At 42.8% G+C, this 24,437-nt stretch overlaps 1 protein-coding gene across 1 annotated transcript; it reads left to right on the top strand.

The window, feature by feature from the left end:
- Nucleotides 1–441: 441 nt before the first annotated feature.
- Nucleotides 442–24,385, top strand: RAB35 (RAB35, member RAS oncogene family). The gene is made up of 6 exons (XM_075831155.1): nucleotides 442–610; nucleotides 17,229–17,279; nucleotides 18,412–18,535; nucleotides 19,200–19,324; nucleotides 19,419–19,543; nucleotides 23,481–24,385. Exons 1-6 carry the CDS (start codon nucleotides 559–561, stop codon nucleotides 23,607–23,609), a joined length of 606 nt encoding a protein of 201 aa, XP_075687270.1. The 5' UTR covers nucleotides 442–558; the 3' UTR covers nucleotides 23,610–24,385.
- Nucleotides 24,386–24,437: the final 52 nt, after the last annotated feature.

Genomic DNA, 24,437 nt, shown 5'->3' with positions numbered 1-24,437 from the left:
TTCGGATAACCTGAAGGATTTTTACTTTATTATGTTTTCTCAAAGAAAATTACAAGGCACTATTGAGACTTGTGTGGAAGAGGTGATTAGCCAAAACAACACTCAAGCCTGAAGTTTTTTGGCTAGAATGGATGTAGTTGAATTTAACTTGGAGACATGTATTGTTCCAAATGAGAAGATTGAAAACCCTCACTGTAAAATTATACACGAAGCATAGCACTATACTTCTTCACTTCCCGCTTTTACAGCAGCCTCATAAGTAGTTATTTTCCACTTGTGAGCAGCGCCCTCTGTAGGAATTGTTGTAATGTAACAAGTTCATAGCTTTCATTATTAGTCAAAATGGCGGCTCAGTAGTGAAGCTCTGCGCCCTGGAGCGCGCACAGACAGGAGCCGTCCGGGCGCGCGCTCAGGTGGGGCTGCCGTGGGCGTGGTCTGCGCCTGCGCACTCGTCTCGGTTTAGCTGTCACTTCCGGCTGTTTGTCCGGGAAGCGGATTCGGTCGGAACGGAACGCGCTGGTCCCGGGAGCCGGCTTACCAGCTGCACAGGCCGCCAACATGGCCCGGGATTACGACCATCTGTTCAAGTTGCTGATTATCGGAGACAGCGGTGAGGACGGGTTTCTAGGGTGGGGAGACTGGGCTGTTTAGGGAGAGGCCCATGGGGTCAGCACCAGGGAATAGACAGAAACCGCAGACCCCGGGAGTTCTTATGTGATAACTGACAGACGCGGTGATTGTTCAGTACACGGAGCTATTCCGTTCCGCGCATAACGTGTAACTGCAGGGCTGTGCGGTACCGTCTCCTGTGTGCACATACCGGTGCCTCTAGTGTCCCGTTTTCTTCATGTCGTTCTTGTTCCCCGCTGACAGTCCGTGCTTGGTCGAATATCGGACTACGTTATGTGTGGGAGTGTTGGCTTCCTGTGATCGTCCATTGTATGATCACTGGCTCTGCTGATATCAGTTTTCGGCCTGTGATCATCCCGGATTACTGTTAGATCGGTCCAGGGTGTGATCTTGTAGGCTGTCGAGATGTCAGATCAGTAGAGAGTATGTGGGCATTGCCTGATCAGTATGCCATCCCAGAAATCATGACCATGCCAATGAGAAGGCAGGACATTGCAGAGAAACACTATTCATGGTCTCCAGGATTTCAAATTAAGACTTTACTGCATTTGATAAAATAGTTTTCAATGAGATGAATGGCCTTTATTGGGGTCGGTTTTGTTCTTCATGTTGGTCCGTGTGTACTGGTTACATGATGAGCCTGGGTCAGTGTGAATACATGGCATATATAGAGCCACAGCTGCATTGTAGGGACACCCTATTAGATACTAAGGAGGATTACTGGTCAGAATGAAGGAGCAGTGGGCTCTGCTGTAGGAAATTATAGGGCAATACTGATTTGTACTGGTCCAGTCTGTGACTATTACTTTGGATGATCAGTATTTTAGCATAAAGTATTTTGTGCCCATCGGCTTCTTGGATGTAAATCCAGTACTAGGGACGCCCACTGTCCTTATGAATTGTCCCTGATGCCAATAAAATTGTGGCGGCTGTTCCTAACTGACAGTTGGCGTGGCTTCAAGGCGATCGTGGCAAAAATTCCTGCTGTTGCATGTAACTCTTGAAGGGGTCGTCTAGGACTACCCAACAAAATTGTGGAGCTTCTCATACCAGATACTTGGGGTAAGTAGTCTAGAAAAAGCTGCTATCCTTGTTTGGATCATATTTTACCATCATCTGTCTGACGGCCAATATTGGAGGAAGGGCGTTATTCCTTCAGGAATTTTGAGGCAGGTTTTGAACTGCCGGCATTTATTATTCCTCTGGGTTTTTTAGTCCGTGGGCATTGAAGCTAATGCAAGGACCGTGGGCAAAAAAAACACAGCGAAAAACGAGCAACGCAGGTTTGTTTGCCTCCTTTTGATTTCAGTGGGAGGTCAGAGGCGGAAACCGCGACAGGACATGTCGCTTTTTTTTCCCGCGAGTGGCCAATATACGCCCAGGAGAAAAAAAAGCCTCTGCCTGATTCCGATGCAGCTTCGGCGCCAATAAACTCTGTATGAACTGACCCTAATAGAAAGATTTGTACCTCTTTGCTGGTTTTGGCTCGCACATAGTGACGCAAAATACTGACCAATACTGCAGTGTGAAGGAGACCTTAGTTTGTCTCTTGGAGACACAAGTATTCCTTCGCTTTGTAATATACTATATGTTAAAATGTGGTACCTGAGCATCGATCTGGGGGACAGTGGCTGTAATTGTGTACATCCGTATAGCAGTATATGAAGATCATGGCATACACAGCCTTTGTATAATCTATGTGGATGCAGGTGGCAGATGTAGTAGATTTATTTCTTCAACGGGGTATCTGAACTGGGGTTCCTTTCTCCCCATTGCTTGTCACATCCTGGTGGCAGAGCGGAGCAGTTCTATGGGGCATAGCGGAACGGTTCCTCATCGGCAGCGGCCTTCCCCTATGGATCTGTTTTCATGTCTCTTTGGAGAAAGCCCTTTTAAAGAGGATCTGTTACTGGTTTATAGTGCCCTATCTCCTGGCTAACTGATAGGCGCTGTCACACGGATAATTCTAGTGAAAATTGTGTTCCAATATGTTTTTTTTAAAACTTTTTCACTTTTTTTCTAAATATGTAAATTGGGCTATAATAGACAAGTGGGTGTCCACACCAGAGATTCCCTGGAGGTGGAGCTCCTCACAGACTCTGACGCTGTCCTATCAGCATGAAGCTGCTTCACACAGTGTGAGAGACGGAGGCTGGAGGGAAGGGGGATCACTTCAAATAGCCGTATCTCGGGGTGTGGACCACCTAGAACTGTGGTTCTGGTGGCATATGAAAGATGAGGTTGTAATCTTTCATATGTACCAGTTCGCAATTCTAGCTGTGAAACAAGTGGATATATCACCAGCTAAAGACTGTCGGGAATGGAAGCTGTATACTATATGATCACACTGTGTTGCTGGGCAGGGAAGGGGGAGAAGCTGTATGCTGATTGGACAGCGTCCTACATCAAAACATTACGCCGCCCAGAGTGAAAAGAAGTGCCATGCTATCTATGTCCTCCCTTGAATGCTTTTAATTTTTTGCTGGATGCCACAATAAAAGAACTGCTACATGGGTGAGTGCTGTTTCGTCACACACCTCGTTACTTGATGTAAAAGAACGAGTTACCTCCCATTTGGCAAGTAGAGCCAAATTAGCATATTTAGAAAAATGCTCATAACTTTGCAAATAATAAACAAATGACACTATAGTGATCAGCATCATAGCGCCTATTAGATTAGTTAGGAGATAGCGCATTCATAAACTGGTGACAGATCCTCTATAAACAGTTTCTATTTTATGGAGTTTTTTTTCAATAGCTTTGTTGGTATTCGACTCATGGGCTTTGTATTGGTTTTTATTTTACTTTCAGCGTTGTCATTCGTGTTTGGTAGTCATTTGCTTTTAATCCGTATTAAAGGGCCACTTTAGCTAAAAGATAAAGTTCTCGCAACTTCTTGATCATGTTCTGTCCCAAATGCCACAATCTGAAGGGGGGAAAAATGTATTTGGTTTTCCATAAGGTTGTGGCTCCTGACCATCACTCAAAATTGAATGTGGCTCACAAGGTATAAAAGGTTGGGGACCGCTGCCCTAGTTCTTGAGGAAAGGGACAGGAAATAGATGGTTTTGTCTTTTGCGGAGAGGCTGCTACAACTAAAAAAAAACAAAAACCCTTCCCCTAGGGCTGGGCGATTATGACCTAAATCAAAATCGCGGTTAATTAAACATGTAACCTTGATTACGAATGAATGATTAGGCCGCACCCTATTTTTTTACATTACATTTTTCTTTTTGCATGCTACACCATTGAAATAATAACAATCCCCTGAGCCTTCTATATACTACTGTACATGGTATACCCCCAGACATTGCCCCCCACACCATATAATGTCCCCATTGTACCCCCCACACATTATAATGCCCCTATAGCTGCCCCCCCACAGTCTAATGACTAATAAAAAAAAATATTCCTCTACTCATCGTGAGAACGGGGATAGGCAAGATCCCTCTGCTCCTCCGGTCTATGCTCTGTGTGACTTGGCGCAGACATGTACAATGATGTCACTGCGTCGTGCCTGTCTGTTCTGAGCTGCTAACAGACAGCGCTACATAGTGAATAGTGGTGCCGGATGCCTGTTCCTTCATTGGATTCAACTGTGTATGCGTTCTGAGGGCGCAGATACAGCTTAAACCGGGAAAAGAACGAAATGCGCAGGTGACGTTTGTTATCTGTGCCGGATTACGATTTCGTTTTTTCTGGATTAATTGCCAAGCCATACCTTCCCCTGATGTTTTGTCTGTGACCCTATTGTTTTTAGAGATTAATATTGGAGGAGCTTGGGAATTTTCAAATTATTTTTTTTTTATTACTTTCTTTCCTTTATTAATTTCTAGGTTGTTAATTTAACCCCTTAACCCCTTCCTGCACCTTGCCATTAATTCAGGTCGAGGTAAGCAGTAACTTCACGCACCTCGACGTGCAGTTACGTCAGTGCTTCGATAGTTAACCGCCGCGCGGCGCTACACCGCAGCGGCGGTTAACTGTGCAGGGTGTCTGCCCTGCATTCCCTGTTGCCGATCATCGGCCCATCGCTGCTGATTTCGGCAGTTAACCCCTTTAATGAGGCGTTCGATTCCGATTGCCACATGTAAGGAGTTTAGCGGAGATCGGCAGCCCCCACGTGAAATCACGGGGACTGGCGATGGTACCCATGGCAACCGGACGCCAAACAATGGCTTCTGGGCTGCCATGTACCGAAGCCTATGAGGATCAGCCCTCCGGCCGGTCCTCATAGGCTTCCTGTCAGAGTGACTGTCAGAACACATTACACTACGTGTGTAGCGTAATGTATTCCAGCAGCGATCAGAGCTGCAAGTCTAAGTGTCCCCTAGTGGGACAAGTAAAAAAAAAAGAATAATTTTTTTTAAAAAAAAGTGTAAAAATAAAAGTTAGAAATTACATAAACAAGGAACTGCTTTTTTTCCTATAAAGTCTTTTGATTATAGGAAAAAATGAACACATAAAGAAAAAGTACACATATTTGGTATCACCGCGTTCGTAACGACCCCGACTATAAAACTATAATATTATTTTTCCCGCACGGGGAACACCGCAAATAAAATAAACGGAAAAACAATTCCGGAATCACTATTTTTTGGTCATCACCCCTCCCATAATATACAACAAAAGTGATGAAAAAGTCGCATGTACGCCAAAATAGTACCGATACAAACTACAACCCGTCCCGCAAAAAACAAGCCCTTACACAGCTTTTTTGACCGAAAAAGAAAAAAAGTTATGGCTCTCAGAATATGGTGAAACAAAAAATAGTTTATTTTATAAATAAGTTATTTTTTTGCACAAACGCTGCAAAACATAAAAAACCGATATACATATGGTATCGCCGTAATCGTACCGATCCGCAGAATAAAATATAATGGTCATTAAAAAATAAATCAAAAACATTGTCAGAATTTATGGTTTTTGGTCACCTTGCTCGCCGAAAAATGGAATAAAAAAATACGAGAAAAAAGTTCTTGCTCCCAGAATATAGCGATGCAAAATGTGCAGTGTTCCAAAAGCGGATAAGATCGGGCGCCATTTATCAGTGCGACACTGGCCACATATCTGCGGATTATTTATTTACCCCATTATTATACCCTCTTATATTGCCCGTGATGTACTCTGCCCAGCCTACATGTGCCCCCACATTATAAACTGAAATACCAGCAAAACGCCAGAGCTATTACCAAGCAAAATCTGCGCTCCAAAAGCCAAATGCCGCTCCCTCCTTTCTGAGCCCTACAGCGTGCCCAAACAGCCGTTTACGTCCACTGATATGGCACCGATTTGTAGCACAAACTGGGCACAACATATAGTGCACTAAAATGGCACATCAGTCGAAAATTGTAATTTTCACTTTGCACCATCCGCTGCGCATGAAACCCTTCGCGCACCATGACTTAATAGCATGTCGTGGTGTGGGGGGTGATATATGGAGCGTCTCACGCGCTGAGCCCGCGCCATACACTGCGGGTGTCAGCTGTGTATTACAGCTGACACCCGGAACTAACGGACAGAAACAGCGATTACGCTGTTACAGGAGCATGTAAAAATGACAATATACTGCAATACATTAGTATTGCAGTGTATTGTACCAGCTATCTACTGATTGCTGGTTCAAGTCCCCTAGTGGGACTAATAAAATGTGTAAAAACAAAAGTAAATAGTTAATATTAGTGGAAAAAATAAAATAAATATTTAAAGTCCATGGATTACTGGATTAGCCCCATGAACCCCTGAGGACGCTACATAGTAGCGAAACATGTCGGGGGGGGGGGGGGGGCTCTCTGTTCTTTTTTTAACACATGCTGGTATTAGGGCAATTTAGTAATCAAACAATCTAACTGTCTAGAAGTCCGCTGTCGGTATCGGTGTTTGCTGTAATCGTCTGTCTACAGACGACAGACACACCTGTTCATTGCTGCATTCATTGCTTATACAATCGGCACACCGCTACCAGCAGGGACTATTCAAACGGCACACACGTGCACACTGTTATAGCCATGAACGGCTATTGACCCTATCCATGCATTGAAAATTGTAACCATTTATGTTGGTTTTGTATGTCTGTTTTCTGAAATAGCATATTAAAGATTATAAATACAATCTAATGTTAGTTGGGAAATAGTGTTGTTCTTGCCTCTGGCATTTTGTTGTCCAAAAGCCAAATAGCGCTCCTTCCCTTCTAAGCCGCACTGTGGGTCCAAACAGCACTTTATTACCACCTATGGCGTATTTTCGTAATCAAGAGAAATTGTTTTACAAATGTTGGGGTGCTTTTTCTCCTTTTATTTCTTGTAAAAATTAAAAATGTCTTATTTCAGAAAAAAGTAGATTTTTACCTTTACAGACTAATTCCAATGAATTAAGCAAAACAACTCTTTGGTCAAAATGCAAACTTTACCCCTAAAAAAATTCCTTGAGGGGTGTAGTTTCCAAAATGGGGTCACTTTTGGGGGGTTTCCACTATTTTGGTTCCTTTTTAGTGCATTGCAAACGCGACACGGAACTGAAAACTATTCCAGCAAAATCAGAAATCCAAAATCCAAATGGCGCTCCTTCCCTTCTGAGCCCTGCTGTGGGTCCAAACAGCAGTTTATTACCACATATGGGGTATTGCTATAATCAGAAGAAATTGCTTTACATATGTTGGGGTGTTTTTTCTACTTTATTCCTTGTAAAAATTAAAAATTTCAGTTTTTTTCAGAAAAAAAGTAGATTTTTATCTTCACATACTAAGGCCGGGTTTACACGAGCGTGTGCGTTTTGCACACGCAAAAAAACGCTGCGTTTTGCGTGCGCAAAAGGCACTTAACAGCTCCGTGTGTCATCCCGGTATGATCATTATGACACTCCGTTTGGATGTTTGTAAACAGAAAAGCACGTGGTGCTTTTCTGTTTACATTCATAGTTTGACAGCTGTTGCGCGAATCACGCTTGTCCCACGGAAGTGCTTCCGTGTGGCATGCGTGATTTTCACGCACCCACTGACTTCAATGGGTGCGTGATTTTTACGCACCCATTGACTTCAATGGGTGCATGATTTTCACGCACCCATTGACTTCAATGGGTGCGTGATGCGCGAACAAAGCACAAATATAGGACATGTCGTGAGTTTTACGCAACGGACTCACGTTGCGCAAAAATCACGGACTGCCTGCACTGCCACATAGACTAACATAGGTCCGTACGATACGCGTGAAAATCACGCGTGTTGCACGGACGTATTACACGTTCGTCTAAACAAGCCCTTATTCAAATAAATTTAGCAAAAAACTGGGTTCAAAATGCTAACTATACCCCTATATAAACTCCTGGAGGGGTGTAGTTTCCAAAATGGGGTCACTTTTTGGGGGTCTTTACTGTTTTGGCACCACAAGACCTATTCAAACCTGAGATGGTGCCTAAAATGTATTGGCACGCTAGGGCCACATGTCGGATATTTCTAAAAACTGCAGGATCTGGGCAATAAATATTGAGTTGCGTTTCTTGGGTAAAACCTTCTGTGGTACAGAATTTTTTTTTTATTACAAATGAATTTTTCTAAAAAAAATAAAAAATGAAATTTGTACATTTTACCTTTTACATTGCTTTAATTCCTGTGAAACGCCTAAAGGGTTAAAACACTTAGGCCTCATGCCTACTTCAGTTTTTTCCTTCAGGGTGCTATCTCTTGTCACGGATAGCACCCTGAACCCATACATTTCAATGCGGCCATGCACACTTCCGTTGTTTTAACGGATCCGTCCGGCCGTTCCGTCAAAAGTAGTGCATGTCCTACTCCTGCCCATTTTTGACGGAGCAGTCTCGGCCTTTGCATTGAATTTGGTCCGTGAAACAACGGGCTGCACACGGAAGCCATCCGTGTGCAGCCCGTGTGTGACGGGACCGTCATTAACGGCCGTACAACGGCCTACGGAATTGTGCATGAGGCCTTATAATGTGGTGACAGAGCCTCTTTAAATAAAAACAAAAAACCTACACATATTTGGTATCTAAACGACCGTTATAACCTGAACAACTAATCTAACAGGTTATTTAGTATAAAACGTGAACGGGATAAAAATAAACAGGAAAAACTATGCAGAGCTGTATAGTTGTAAAAAAAATGTTTTCTACCCCCAAACTGTGAAAAAAAAAAATATTTTTCCCTTATAAACAAGGCCTCATGCCTTGTCAATGAAAAAATAAAAAAGTTATGGCTGCTGAAAGGCAAGGAGGTAAAAACGGAAAAATGTAGCTGGTCATTAAGGCTACATTCACACGAGCGTATCAGATTCACGCGTATGAAAAACACGTGTGAACCTGGTCCATGTGTGTTGGGTTATGCATCAGTGTGCTTTGCCAGTTATTCACGCGCTCGCAAAGCACATAATTGTTTTTTCAATTGAATTGAAGCTGTTGTGTGTGTTCATGAGGAATAATACTATTTCTGGCCATTGGATGTTTTGTATGCTGCATTTTTTAGCATTTCCCCATTGCAGAGTCTCTCTAATTTTCAGATGCTATCTACAGGGGGGGGGGGGGGAGAGGTGTGGCGCTATCTACAGGGGGGGGGGGGAGAGGTGTGACGCTATCTACAGGGGGGGGGGGAGAGGTGTGGCGCTGTCTACGAGGTGGGGAGAGGTGTGGCGCTGTCTACGAGGTGGGGAGAGGTGTGGCGCTGTCTACGGGGTGGGGAGAGGTGTGGCGCTGTCTACGGGGTGGGGAGGAGAGGTGTGGCGCTGTCTACGGGGTGGGGAGGAGAGGTGTGGCGCTGTCTACGGGGTGGGGAGGAGAGGAGTGGCGCTGTCTACGGGGAGGAGAGGTGTGGCGCTGTCTACGGGGTGGGGAGGAGAGGTGTGGCGCTGTCTACGGGGTGGGGAGGAGAGGTGTGGCGCTGTCTACGGGGTGGGGAGGAGAGGTGTGGCGCTGTCTACGGGGTGGGGAGGAGAGGTGTGGCGCGGTCTACGGGGTGGGGTGGAGAGGTGTGGCGCTGTCTACGGGGTGGAGAGGTGTGGCGCTGTCTACGGGGTGGGGAGGAGAGGTGTGGCGCTGTCTACGGGGTGGGGAGGAGAGGAGTGGCGCTGTCTACGGGGTGGGGAGGAGAGGTGTGGCGCTGTCTACGGGGTGGGGAGGAGAGGTGTGGCGCTGTCTACGGGGTGGGGAGGAGAGGTGTGGCGCTGTCTACGGGGTGGGGAGGAGAGGTGTGGCGCTGTCTACGGGGTGGGGAGGAGAGGTGTGGCGCTGTCTACGGGGTGGGGAGGAGAGGTGTGGCGCTGTCTACGGGGTGGGGAGGAGAGGTGTGGCGCTGTCTACGGGGTGGGGGAGTAGGGTGTTGCTATCGACAGGGTGGGGGAAGGTGTGGCGCTGTCTACAGGATGGGTGTATTCCGACATCTCAAAGCACCCAACGTCGCTGTCCATATTGAACAGTGATGTCAGGGTACTTTCCCAACACAGGAGTGCTCGGCCAGAGCACTTGCGATGCAGACAGGAAAGTGCAGCACTGCACACATTGAAGTCCATTCCACGCTGCCAACGTTTATATACGTGACAACTGCACGGGGTATCGTCAGTTGGAACGTAATTAGCCGTATGGCTGACCTGAAGGGGTAAAATTTTATTTTAAAAAGTCTATACTTTCCTCTGTCAAACCATTGAAATGCCGCGGTCGCTGTTGACCGTCGCATTTAGGGGTGAAACTGCAGCAATCTGAAGGTTTCCGGCGGGCGGTCGGTCACAGCTTTCCTTCTCTTTAACTTGTGTTATGCCGGTGCCACTTGCTTGTAGGTGAACCCTGCACCTCTTTCAAAGTTGATGTAGCGGCTCTACTTTAATCTAGCCATGGTATGGTCATTCAATTTTTTTTTCCCTCCATTGGCTGCGCTACTTACCTAACAAATTACTCTTTGAAAATGTCTGCAGTCACCCAGAAGTTTTCAGCTTGTCCGTGATCACGTGCAGAAAGAGAATGTGTTACCCTCTGTTTGGATTCAATCTACATGAATTGTAATGAAGTGTTTTCATAGGCACGAGAGAGAGGTGCTGAAACACTTGGTCTCATCAACTTTATAGCTATAACTTCATTAAGGGTGAGTTCCTGATAGTAATATAGGATGTCGATTCCAATATTGAAATCCTGCATGATAAAATTGCAGCTTTCACTTATAAAGGTGGCCGTACACTCTTCCTCCTGAACTCTCCCATTATGTTAAGAATTTGTAGTCGGCACACCTTGCTTGTGTTACAAAAATATATATTTATTGGATAGGATGCCAGAGGCTACATGTGCGACGTCGACGTTTCGGTCGATAAGACCTTCGTCGGGCACTGAGCTGTGCTGGGGACTGGATCGATGCAAAATATAATGCATATGTAGCGCTGGTATATTGAGTACTCGGCGGCTGGGACCCTACCTCGAGCACCCAAAGAAACCAGTGCCATCTGACCACAACCATATATGTATCTCCCATAATGTGTTTTCAATGGGAAGAGAGGAATAAGTTGCTGTCAGATGCCTCCTGGCAGCGCCTTATCTCATGCAGGAACAAAGGATCGGGTATGTGGAATCCAACATCTGCCATCGGGGGAGTGTGAGGACACTCCCATACACGTTACAAACACGTCGGCCAAAATCGGCGGACGGTCCTCTATTGTATATGGGTATCTTAAAGAGGCTCTGTCACCAGATTTTGCAACCCCTATCTCCTATTGCAGCAGATCGGCGCTGCAATGTAGATAAGATGAACGTTTTTGTTTTTTTTTAAAACGAGCATTTTTGGCCAAGTTATGACCATTTTTATATTTATGCAAATGAGGCTTTCTAAAGTACAACTGGGCGTGTTTAAAGTTAAGTACAAGTGGGCGTGTATTGTGTGTGTACATCGGGGCGTTTTTACTTGTTTTACTAGCTGGGCGTTGTGAATAGAAGTGTATGATGCTGACGAATCAGCATCATCCACTTCTCTTCATTACCACCCAGCTTCTGACAGTGCACAGACACACAGTGTGTTCTCGAGAGATCACGCTGTGACGTCACTTCCTGCCCCAGGTCCTGCATTGTGTCGCACTTCTTTGCCGAGGCAGTCCATTTACGCGTCGTCGTTTGACAGCTGTCAAACGACGACGCGTAAATGACAGGTCGTCTGCACAATACGTCGGCAAACCCATTCAAATGAATGGGCAGATGTTTGCCGACGTACTGTAGCCCTATTTTCAGACATAAAACGAGGCATAATACGCCTCGTTTACGTCTGAAAATAGGTCGTGTGAACCCAGCCTTAGACACAATACCATCCATGAGTTTCATTGAAAAACTAATAATTAAATTTTTTGACACTTAAATCCAATGTGCGTAATAATTTGGAACACGGTGTATAAAAATAGGTTTTGGAAATTTTCTTGAAAATGTGAGAAATTGCTGCTAAAGTTCTAAGCCTTGTAACGTCCTAGAAAAATAAAATAATCAAAAAACAATGCACATATAAAGTAGACATATGGGATATGTAAAATAGTAACTATTTTGTGTGGTATTACTGTCTGTTTTACAAGCAGATACATTTAAAATGAGAAAAATCATAATTTTTGCACATTTTCTTTAAATTTTGGTGTTTTTCACAAATAAGCAATGAATTTATTGACCAAATTTTTCCCCTAGCATAAAGTACAATATGTCACGAGAAAACAATCTCAGAATCGCTTAGGTGAAAGCATTCCAGAGTTATTACCACATAAATTGACAAATGTCAGATTTGAAAAAATGGTGCTGGTCCTGAAGGCCAAAATGAGCTCGGTCCTGAAAGGGTTAAAGAACCTCTTTCCTCTTTAATAAAGAGACAGAGATCTCTTGTTATGCAAATTGGATGATGCATGTGACCACGTTTTTTTTTTAACAATTTTTAATCTGAGGTGTTAAAATAATGTTCAAATACCCTAAAGCCGTTCTTTCAGTCAAACTTTCCAGATTCTACCCCTGTCTTTTCAGTGATGCTTGGCACTAGCTCTATATTGCCTGCCTCTGACTGAACTGTGTACAGGCATTGTTGTCAACTATGCTTTTAAAATACATACCAACGCATATTATCCAAACGTATGCCAACAGAACACACTTGGGCCCATACAAGTCTATCAACATGTGTGGCATATGCACCAAATGTGAATGTGCAGTGTGACTCTAGCCCTATGCCAGTGTATGTATGTATATAGCTATCTTTGCAGTGTTTGTGGTGTTATAGAGTTAAATGACCAGCCTGTTTTAGACCTTAACCCTTTCCCGCCGCAGCCATTTTTCAGATTTTCACTTTTGTTTTTTCCTCCCCACTTTCCAAAAGCCATAACTCCTTTATTTTTCCATCAATATTAGCGTATGAGGGCTTTTTTTTTGCGGGACGAGTTGTAGATTTTCACAGCACCACTTTTTGTAACCTATAATGTAGTGGGAAACAAGAAAAAAAAAATATGTGGGGTGGAATAGGAAAAAAATAGGAAAAAAAACAGCGATTCCTCAACCTTTTGGGTGGTTTTGTTTTTACGACGTTCACCGTACGGTAAAAACTGCATGTTAACTTCATTCTGCGGGTCAATGCGATTACAGCGATACTAAAGTTATATAGTTTTCTTAAAGGGAATGTGACGCTAGAAAAAAATGTATATATTTTTTTTAGTTAAACTATTAGTATGTGGGTGATGAAACATTGTTCTAATTTTTTTTTTTTTTCACGAGTCAGGAAATATTATAAATTAGATTCTAATTTATAATATTTCCCAGTGCTGGTCACTAGATGGAGCAATTCCCAAAATTGCAGCATTGCATGTGGTAAAGCAACCACATTGCTTTATGCTGCAAAATTTGAGAAAAATCCCTCGCTCCAGTGAGCTCTCAGAATCCCCCCTCCTTTATCCTGGCTAGTGTCGGGAGAAACGAGGGGATTGAACGGTCTAACCTCCTACACTGTGTGTCGCCATTTTTTGAGCTAACACACAGTGTAGTAGGTTTACATACACTAGTAAACACACAGTAAAACATGAACATACATAGAAATAACTTACCTGCCGCCTCCGGTCCGTCCGCTCCGTCTGCTACCTCCCGCTCCAAGTGCACAAGTCCGGAAGCCGCGACTGGAAGTAGTAATCTTACTGTCCGGCCGCGACTTCCGGTCCACAGGAAAATGGCGCCGGACGTCGCACAGGTCAACTTGGACTGTGGGGGAGCGGCGCATGCGCAGTTCCCACACAGACGGCGTACACCATAGTGGATGGAACGGGCCCCGTTCGCATTCACTATGGGACTGGAGCTGCCGTATTCCATGTCTGTATGTGTCGTTAATCGACACATACAGAAATGGAAAAAAAAATGGCAGCCCCAATAGGGAAGAAAAAGTGTAAAAATAAAAAAATGTAAAACACAAACACACAAATAAATATAAGTTTTAAATAAAACACTAAAATCAAACTGATGTAAAAAAAAAAAATTCCGTGACACTGTTCCTTTAATGTTTTACTACTTTTACAAGGAAAAAACTGATTGTTAAAAGTATAATTTGAGTTTTGTCGCCACATTCTGAGAGCCATAACGTTTTTATTTTTCTGTCGATTTAGCAGTGTGAGGGCTTTTTCTCTGTGGGGCGAGCTGCAGTTTATATTGGTAACATTTTGGGGTACGTGAGACTTTTGGATCACTTTTTATTTCATTTTTTAGTGGGAGAAGAGGTGACCAAAAAACAGCAATTCTGATGTTTTTAATGTTTTATTTTTTACGGCGTTCACCGTGCGGACTAAATAATGATATATTGTAATAGTTCAGACTTTTACGGACGCGTCGATATCAGTTATGTTAGCGGTTTCATTTTTTTACATTGTTCTTGAGGGAAAATGGGAAAAGGTTTTTTTTTTTTGAGCTTTTAATTTTTTGACACTTTTTTTCTTATTTGTTAAAAAAACGTTATTTTACTGTTTTTTACTTTTTTTTTTTTTTAATTTGTCCCCCTAGGGGACTTTAACCGCTTGCACGATATACTGCAATACTAATGTATTGCAGTATATCGCGTTTCTGACAGTCTCCTATGAAGCCCTGCCGGAGACAGAGCTTCATAGGAGTACAAAGATGGCGGACCTGGGGGACTTCGTCAGGCAGCCGTGCCAACCAACAGCTCCCCCGGGGGTGCCGTTGGGACGTTACAGGGGGTCAACCCCCTATTTTTAGTGATTTAAATGGCGCGATCGCTATTGAAAGCGGCATTTAATGGGTTAAGCAAGCGGGGTCCCGCTCGTTACCCGGAAGTGTCGGCTCTATGGAGCGGTCTCAGCCCGTGAGCACGCTCCATATTCCCCCACCCGGCGTGCGCCGTATATATACACGGCGGATTTCGGGAAGGGGTTATTGACCAAGCCATTTTTTACGTTTTTCCATAGTCTCATTCAAAGAGCTATAACTTTTTATATATTTTTTGTGTGGACATAGCTGTATGAGGTCTTGTTTTTTGCGGGACAAGTTGTAATTTTTAATAGCACCATTTAGGGGTACATAGAATTTGATTAACTTTTATTGCTGGGAATAGAAAAAAACCTGCAATTTCGCCACACTTTTTCGCGTCTTAAATCTACGCCGTTTACCGTGTGATATAAATAACACAATAACTTTATTCAGCGGGTTGTTACGATTGCAACGATACCAAATTTGTATAGTTTTTGTATGTTTTACTACTTTTACACAGTGAAAACCTTTTTTTTTTTTTCAAAATTATTTGTTTTTGTGTCTCCATATTTAAAGAGCCGTAACGGTTTTATTTTTTCGCCGATGCAATTGTACGAGGGCTTTTTTTTTGCGGGACGACTTGTAGTTTTTATCGGTACCATTTTGGAGTAGATGCGACTTTTTGGTCACTTTTTGTCACGTTTTTTTTAATGCAGGATTCAAAGAAAACAGCAATTTTTGCATTTTCTTTTATTTGTTACGACGTTCAATGTGCAGGCTAAATGATGTAATAAGTTTATAGTTGGGGTCATAACAGACGCAGCGATACCAAATATGTGTAACTTTTTTACTTAATTTTGTTTGCTAATAATAAATCAGTTTGTAAGGAGGTAAAGTGGGTTTTTTAATTTATTTTTTCACTAGTCCCACTAGGGGACTTCACTATGCGATCCTCCGATCGCATTTATAATACACTGCAATACTTCTGTATTGCAGTGTATTATGCCTGTGCGTGTAAAACGGACCGGCATCTGCTAGGTCATGCCAGAGGCATACACTATGGGCAGACCTGGGGGCCTTTTATTAGGCCCCCGGCTGCCATCGGAGACACAGACACTCGGCGATCTTATCGCCGGGTGTCCGTGGGATGAGAGCTCCCTCCCTCCAAAACCACTCAGATGCGGCGTTCGCTATTGAGCGCCGCATCTGAGGGGTTAAACGGATGAGATCGATACTTATATCGATCTCACCCGTTCGAGCAGGGACGGCTCCCTGCTCTGTTTATTTATTCCGATGCAGCGACGTAAAAAGGCTATTGCATCGGAATAAAGCCCATTAGTGACCGTCGTAGAAACACTATGGGGTGGTCACTAACAGGTTAAAGATATTCATAACATAAGGAAACAAACATTTTATCTCCCGAAATTTCTGTAAGCAAAGGCTCTGCTCACATTAGTGCTGCATGTAGCACTAGTCTTCCGGTCAAAACGATGGACCCCATTGTAAGTCAGTGGGTTCCGTGGGTCGCCATTGGTATCTGCCAGAGGGCAAATCCAGCAGAGCTTTGTGGCTTTCGTTATAAACCAAACCCTCGACGCAATTGCTTTACAGTATGACATCACATGCAATGACCTGTCTATATAATCAATAAGAAAATAGCACCATAAAAAAAAAAAAAACAGGTGACAAGTTTAACTTTAAAAAGGTTCATCAGAATTTGTTCAGTCATCTGCAGTATTTTTTTGTCAGAGGCTGGACACCTGCATGTGTAGCTTCCATATACTGGTATAAAGTCTATGTTGGGGGCTGAGGTTGGCATATTGTGTGTGGGAGTTACTTATAATATAAATGTTGGATTGATGGTGTGCCTTTTAGATGTGGCACAAAATGGTATCCTGTATGTGAGGGGGGGGGGGGGGCTGGCAAGGGTACAAGCTGGGCTCCCAATGCATAGACTGGCATACCGTCTGGTATGGTTGGATGTGCCTGGCACACGATTTGTAGGAGAGTAATGTTTTTACTAAGAGCGGGGGTTGATGGAAAACTCTCCTCTCCGCTGATCAAGAAGGCAGTTTTCCATTTTTTTAATAGTCTGGCACCACAGTAAATGTCTAGGTGCATTAGTTCCCCAGCCCTGGCATAGAGCAGGGCTTTTCAACCTTTTTCTACTAGGTTCTCATCAAAAAGAGTAGGGTAAAGGGTTGCACTTCACCATGTGGTTGAAGTCCATGCCAAAATGAAAAATTGTCAGAGGCTCTCGCTCATAGAAAGGGGGGTGGTCTGAGCTGGGGACCCTCGGTATGACGCTTGGCATATGGACAGGGGTAGTGTCCAGTGGGCTGTACTGTAGGATAAGTTACGTTTGTTATTTTGAGTTTACCATGGACTGATGACCTTATTTACTTTTATTTTTATTCTAGGTGTCGGGAAAAGTAGTTTACTCCTAAGGTTTGCAGATAATACCTTTTCAGGTATGTATATGATCATTAAATATCAAACTGACTTATCAATCTTCCAAAACCTTTATAGATTTTCTATGTCTACAATGCGATCTGACAGTGCATGAACAATGTGTGAGTGTACTATGCCTAGGAAAAACGTATTGATGCTGACTGACCAGATGAAGAATAGGCTAATACTGCATGTAGTCCGTGTGGACAAGCAAGCCACGACTCCTGCCACATCACCAACAAGGATTTGCCTCTTGGCTCGTCTTTCACTACTTGTAAAGACTTGTTGCTCTGTGGTTGATGGAGATCATTGTATTTTCTCCATCGGTGGTCCTTGGTTCATTCAATAGTTTGTGTGATCTTGAAACCTGGACTAAACATTCCCCACACTTTTATACAGGCATCAACGTTCGCCTGTTCGGTTCCGGCACATGCTTATGTGTGTATTCAAAATGTAATTTTTATTTTATTTTCCCATAAACATGTGGCCAACAGACCAATTAGAACTTCTCCACTATATCTTCAGCTCTTCTGCTTGACTGATTTACTGCTCTTCGTGCAATTTTGCCGTGTTGTCACTCGGAGAATACAATTGAAAATCCTTAGGGTCCTATTACAAGGCACGATATTGCCTGTGAAAACGAGCGTAAATTAACAAAACTGCTTGTTGATTGGCGCTCGTTCTCTCCTTTTACAAGGAGCAACGATCAGTTATGGATAGGAGTGAACCAACGTTACTACAATCATTCGTTCCCATAAATTTCCATCATGTTGGCAGCACACCTCCATTTATACAGGAAGATGTGCTGCCAACATTTTATCGGACGCATAAATGAGCAGATCAGCCGTTTATCGGCTGATCGTTGCCCGGTTTATATGAACGCTTGTTTGCCCAATCATTGGCCCGTGACTCCACTAACTCCTGGTGATAATACTGCTTACATTTCTCCCATATCTTGTCTCTATCGAGATTGTAAAGATGCCCCTATTAAAATCCGTTTTGGGAAGAACACCACGAGAGATTCTGTCCGGGTGCTTTCGGAAGGGATATGTCTAAGGAAGAACGGGGTATTTTAGTAATGAGTATATGCAGGAGGAGCTTTTTTCTGTATTTGGAAACCCCTTCAGATCTACGTCTCCCTCTCCTACACAGGCAGCTATATTACAACAATCGGAGTGGACTTTAAAATCAGGACAGTTGAAATTAATGGTGAGAAAGTGAAACTCCAGATTTGGGACACTGCAGGGCAAGAACGATTCCGGACCATAACGTCAACGTAAGTTTCATCTGTGAGCGAAGTAGGTATTGAAAGTGATGTCGCCATTTTTTTTCCATTGATGAGCTTCTCCCTATTCCTTGTGTATGTATTTTTTTTTATTTTCCTGTTGCGTGTAGGGCACCCACATATACTCCAGAGATTGTCCTTGTGCCTGATTCTGCGCACAATCTTTCCCAATGTTCCCTCTTATACATTTTAACAAATAACCAAGCACACTACGGCACAAGAGATAATGGGGGATTTTATCAATCTTTTTACGTGGATAGTCGCAAAAAGACCCAAAAGTCGCAATTTGAGTTGCAAATTGCGACTTTTGGGCTTTTTACGCCTTCCTTTACCCTTTTTTTAAAAGGGGGCATGGCTTCCAAAACGGGCCTCAGCGGCTAAACACATTTATTAGAATTTATGCCAGAAAACTGGCATAAATTATAGTGGAAATCTACGCCCTGTACCTTTCTTTTGGAAGTTAACAGAACTTAACGTTTTCTAGAAAGCGGCCCGCTTTGTCCTTGAATAACCACCTGCAGGATTCATTCGTTCGAACTGCAGGTTATATAGATTGAGGGAAAGATGAAGGCCATTTTTCTAGCCGTTGCTTATAAGCAGAAGTGTCTGCTGCGGTGGAATTGCTTTAATACATTCTTGCAATGGTTTCTTACAGATACTACAGAGGGACGCATGGTGTCATTGTGGTTTATGATGTTACCAGTGCTGAGTCTTTTGTAAATGTAAAAAGATGGTTACATGAAATAAACCAGAACTGTGATGACGTGTGCCGGATATTAGGTGAGAATGTAATTTTCAGATATAACTTAAGAGGAGGTGTTCCTAATTTCTAAATGTGTCATTTAATTAAAAAGAATGTTTGTTTTTTTCCAAGTGGGAAATAAGAACGATGACCCTGAGCGGAAAGTAGTGGAAACAGAAGACGCCTATAAGTTTGCTGCGCAGATGGACATTCAGCTGTTTGAGACTAGCGCCAAAGAGAACCTCAATGTTGAGGAGGTGTGTATGACCTCTGCCCATTCATTTACCGGATAACTAATCGTGTGTAATACAAATGACATCTACTTGAAGCGCTGGATGGTCAAATCAGGAGTGCCAAGGCGGCAATATTGGTTCATGAAAAAAGAACCAAAAATCTTTAGGTTCCTTTAACATTTCCAAACAGATGAACAGACGTACCATCCACGTGTATTAACTGATCATATGCTTGTGTATTTCTGGCTGATTAACATTAGATTGTTTTTGTCAATCCATTAACCCCTTCCCAACACCCATCGTATAAATACGGTGCATGTCGGGTGGGTGTGTATGGAGTGTGCTCACGGGCTGAGCCATCTCCGTAGGACGAGCGTGTCGGCTGTATCTTACAGCCGGCTCTTCCGGGTAACGAGCGCAATCCCGCTCATTTAAACCGTCAAATGCTGCGGTCAATAGCGACCGTGGCATTTAAATCACTGAAAACACGGAGGCGACACCCTGTAATATTCCAACCACCCCCCCCCCCCCCGCAGCGGTGAGATCGGGGGATTCTGTTGGTTGGCATCGCAGACTGGGGACCCGATGAAGGCCCCCAGGTCTGCCATCCTTGACAAGTAAAATAAAGGGTCTTTTTTAATAAATAAAAAAAATAAGTTAAAAAAAAAGAACCAAGAACTTTCTTCCTCAAGCACAATGTCAAAAATAAATAAAAATGAACATAACTGGTATCGATGCGCCCGTAAAAGTCTGATCTATTACTATATATCATTATTTAGTACGCACGGTGAACGCCCTAAAAAATTAAACCCGTCAATTTGTTTTGTGGTCGCTTTATCTCCCTCAAAAAATGAAAAAAAAAAGTCTCCTGTCCCCCAAATTGGCAAAAAATAAGCCCTCGTACCGCTAAATTGACGGAAAACACAATACAAATTTTATTTTTAACAATCAGTTTTTTCCTTGTAAAAGTAGTAAGACATAAAAAAAACTAAATACCTTTTGGTATTCAATCGTATTGACCCGCAGACTAAAGTTAACATGCTGTTTTTACCGCACGGTGAACGCCGTACAAACAAAACCACCCAAAAGATTGAGGAATTGCTGTTTTCTTCCTTTTCCACACCACAAATATTATTTTTTTTCCCCAGTATCCCACTACATTATATGGTACAATAAATTATGGTGTAAAATCGACATCTTGTCCTGCAAAAAACACAGTCATATGGCAATATTGATGGAAAAATAAAAAAAGTTTTGGAAGGTGGGGAGAAAAAAACAAGCGCAAATCTGAAAAATGGCTGCAGCGGGAAGGGGTTAAAGGGACACTGCTGTCAGAAAGGGGTATTATTTTATTTTTATTAAAGGCTATGTATACCTTTTGAGGGTTTTTGTTTTTTTTAAATAGATTTCAAGTTTTTTTTAAATTAATAGTTTGTTTTACTTTTTCTTATGAACTTGGATGTGATCGTTTACAGGTTCATCCTGCGTGACACTAAACCCATCAGGTCCACGGGACTGATGGATTCAGTGTAAAACGAGCGATGCAGCTGTTCTGTATAGATAATACAGAACAGTAATTAGTCTCTATTAAAAAATAAAGTTACACTTATCACACTGACCTATTTATTAAAAAAATATGCCCTCAAAAATGTACATAGCCTTTAACCCGTTAGTGACCGCCCCATAGTGTTTTTACGGCGGCCACTAATGGGCTTTATTCCGATGCATAGGCCATTTTACGGCGCTGCATCAGAATAAATAGAGCAAATCTCCCTGCTCTCAGCAGCCAGAGGTAGCTGAGGGCTGGGGCATCCCTGCTCGACCGGGTGAGATCGATATTAGTATTGCCGTGTCCGTAACGACCCCAACTATAAACTTATTACATCATTTAACCCGCACGGTGAACGTCGTAAAAAATAAAATAATAAGCAATGAAAAAATTACTGTTTTCTTTTGAATCCAGCCTTAAAAAAAATTTGATAAAAAGTCACATCTACTCCAAAATGGTACCAATAAAAACTACAAGTCGTCTAGCAAACAAAAAGCCCTCATACAACCGCATCGGCGTTATGGTTTTTCAAATATGGAGACACAAAATCAAATTTTGAAAAAAAGTGTTTTCATTGTGTAAATTTACGCCGTTTACCGTGTGACAAATAACACAATAACTTTATTCAGCAGGTTGTTGCGATTGCAACGATACCAAATTTATAGATTTTGTATGTATCCTGACACTTCTGGATCTTTTCTGTGAGATTTCCCTCAAGGGAAACGAAATCTCGTTTATCTCCGAAATCTCACGAGATTTCGTTTCCCTTGCTGGAAATCTCACAGAAAAGATTCAGAAGTGTCAGGATTCTGAATACACATGACGTCCAGGCTGGATTTCATGTGTATTCATTATCAGGACACTTGATTAACATTAATCTCTGTTTATGTGGCTGCACATCGCTGCTGTGTAAATGAATGTAGAGGAGTGTATGATGCTGACTGGTCACTGATTGGTCAGCGTCATACACGTAAACACGCCCAGTTAAAAACAATACACGCCCAGTTGGACATAACGAAAAAAACACGCCCAGTTGTCCATTTCAAACCTCATTTGCATATATATAAAATAGCTCATAACTTGGCCAAAAAATGAATGCTTTTAAAAAAAAAAAAGTTACTGTTATCTACATTGCAGCGCCGATCACATGCAATAGGAGATAGGGATTTCAGAATCTGGTGACAGAGCCTCTTTAACAGCTCCGTGTGTCATCACCATATGATGCGTGGCTGCGTAATTTTTGCGCAGCCGCCATCATTATGACACCGTTTGTAAACCGAAAAGCACGTGGTGCGACATGAGGCCTCAGCTGACTGGATTTCTCAGAGAGGGATTAGAAAGAAACCGGCTGAGTAGACCTGTCACAGGAGGGCATATGTGTACTTAATGCCTAATTCACACGAGCCTGTTCGGTCTGTGATATACGATCCGTATGTCGGCCGCATTTCCCGGACCGAACACAGTGCAGGGAGACGGGCTCCTAGCATCATAGTTATGTACGACGCTAGGAGTCCCTGCCTCTCCGTGGAACTACTGTCCCGTACTGAAAACATGATTACAGTACAGGACAGTTGTCCCGCAGCGAGGCAGGGACTCCTAGCATCGTACATAACTATGATGCTAGGAGCCCGGCTCCCTGCAGTGTGTTCGGTCCGGGAAATGCGGCTGACGTACGGACTGTATATCACGGACCGAACATGCTCGTGTGAATTAGGCCTTAGTGTACGGTGTCCACTTACTACACAGGGTTTTCTCCTGTTTAGAAGCTGTCAGTAGGAAGACTTGGTCCAGTAGCTTTTCAGCTCCGCTCTCTCTCAACAGTTACTTTGAAGTGAACATCCACCTTTCTGTACTGATTAATGGACAACATATATGGTTGGGAATAGCATAGCAATCACTTTTTAGTTGATACAAATCCTGTCATTGGTTAGTCCCAATCCATCGTATCATAGCGGCATTGATTTCTTAGATTTATTCATTTATATGTACACGGCCCTTTGTGCTATTTATGCTGAGCATTTTGTTCACTTATGTCACTTGAATAAGGCTTTTGTGCAAATCGAAACATTGTTACTGGTGTTTTACTACCGTGCCTAAATAAAATACTTCAAGGAGATGCTGATGTCCATTTCTACGTGTTTGTCTGTTTAAAGGTGGGCATTCACTTTAAGGTGTTACCTACTCTCAAATATGAGGTCGTTGTGTTATGTGCAATTCCAAAAGCATCTTCCGAATTGCAACGTCTACTGGTTTGCAGGCAGGAGCTCTCAAAGGCTAATGCCCTAATGGTAAAGAGGTCTAAAAGAATTGCTAGACGGAGATACTGTTGTGCGTATGCATGCGAAATGTATTTAGAATTTATTATGGCTTTGTTTTATATTTGAGTTTTAACATCTTTCCTTCATTTTATAGATGTTTAATTGCATTACCGAGCTAGTCCTCCGAGCAAAGAAAGAAAATTTGGCAAAGCAGCAACAACAGCAACAGAATGACGTGGTGAAATTAACCAAAAACAGTAAAAGGAAGAAGAGATGCTGCTAGGTGCAGGCACAGCACAAAGAGGCCGCACTCAATCCGAACATTCGTTCCAGGGACGAAGAGTTACTGTACCACGGGCAGTGCCCAGCTTTCAGGGGTTGGGGCATTTTCTCAGTTTTGTGCTGTTAATTTAAGAATTTTCTCAAGGTTTTCTATTGAGAGGCGCTGGCACCTTTTTATTGCTGTGCCAACAAGGTGTTGTGGATCCCCTTGTCACCCCTGCCCTCTGGAGCGTCTGCTAGGAAAGGACAGTTGCAGTGCCTACTCCTTGGACTGATTAACAAGAGTCTGTACATACTGTATATTGCGTTAACCAGCCATGCCTCCCTCCTATTGCTTTGGTTTTTGCCTTCCGATCGCCAATCTGTCATGATGCGTGATGAATATGAACTGATAACATTTTTAAAGATTTAGGACAGTTGGCATCTTAACCATGGCTTGTGCCTGGTTTTGGTCCTGCCTGTTAGGGTAAGATTCACTAGGCCTTGCTGTTAATTTGCTTCCCTGCTGTTTAGTTTTTGTCACTATTTAAAAACCATGCTAAAGAAAAAGCAAGTATCTACTCCATTGACCAATGCAGGAGAGACCACCACAAGATGATTTAGTTTTTAATAAAAGGCTGGATGGATCCTGAACTATTAAGTCATTTGTTACGATCTAAGAACCATTATGTAAAGAAACAAAAATATATATAATGGAAAAAATATCTGCCAAATTTTTGTACCATCTTGTTCATAAATAGGAACAAACTAATAAAAATGTGAAATATGGATCCTGAATTTGGAGAAAAAGTTTCTTAATGTCTATAAAAATGTGCAGGAGAGGGTACAG

The sequence above is a fragment of the Rhinoderma darwinii genome, chromosome 1 (assembly GCF_050947455.1).
Source record: "Rhinoderma darwinii isolate aRhiDar2 chromosome 1, aRhiDar2.hap1, whole genome shotgun sequence".
Classification (NCBI taxonomy): Eukaryota; Metazoa; Chordata; class Amphibia; order Anura; family Rhinodermatidae; genus Rhinoderma; species Rhinoderma darwinii.
The sequence above is the reverse complement of the archived record's forward strand: the minus strand, read 5'-3'. Positions and strand labels throughout refer to the sequence as shown.

Excerpts from the sequence above, each read along its gene's own strand:
- RAB35 (XM_075831155.1), top strand. The coding sequence starts at position 559 with ATGGCCCGGGATTACGACCATCTGTTCAAGTTGCTGATTATCGGAGAC. Across the intron at positions 611-17,228 it reads GCTGATTATCGGAGACAGCG|GTGTCGGGAAAAGTAGTTTA; the intron begins GTGAGGACGGGT and ends TTTTTATTCTAG. Across the intron at positions 18,536-19,199 it reads TTCCGGACCATAACGTCAAC|ATACTACAGAGGGACGCATG; the intron begins GTAAGTTTCATC and ends GGTTTCTTACAG.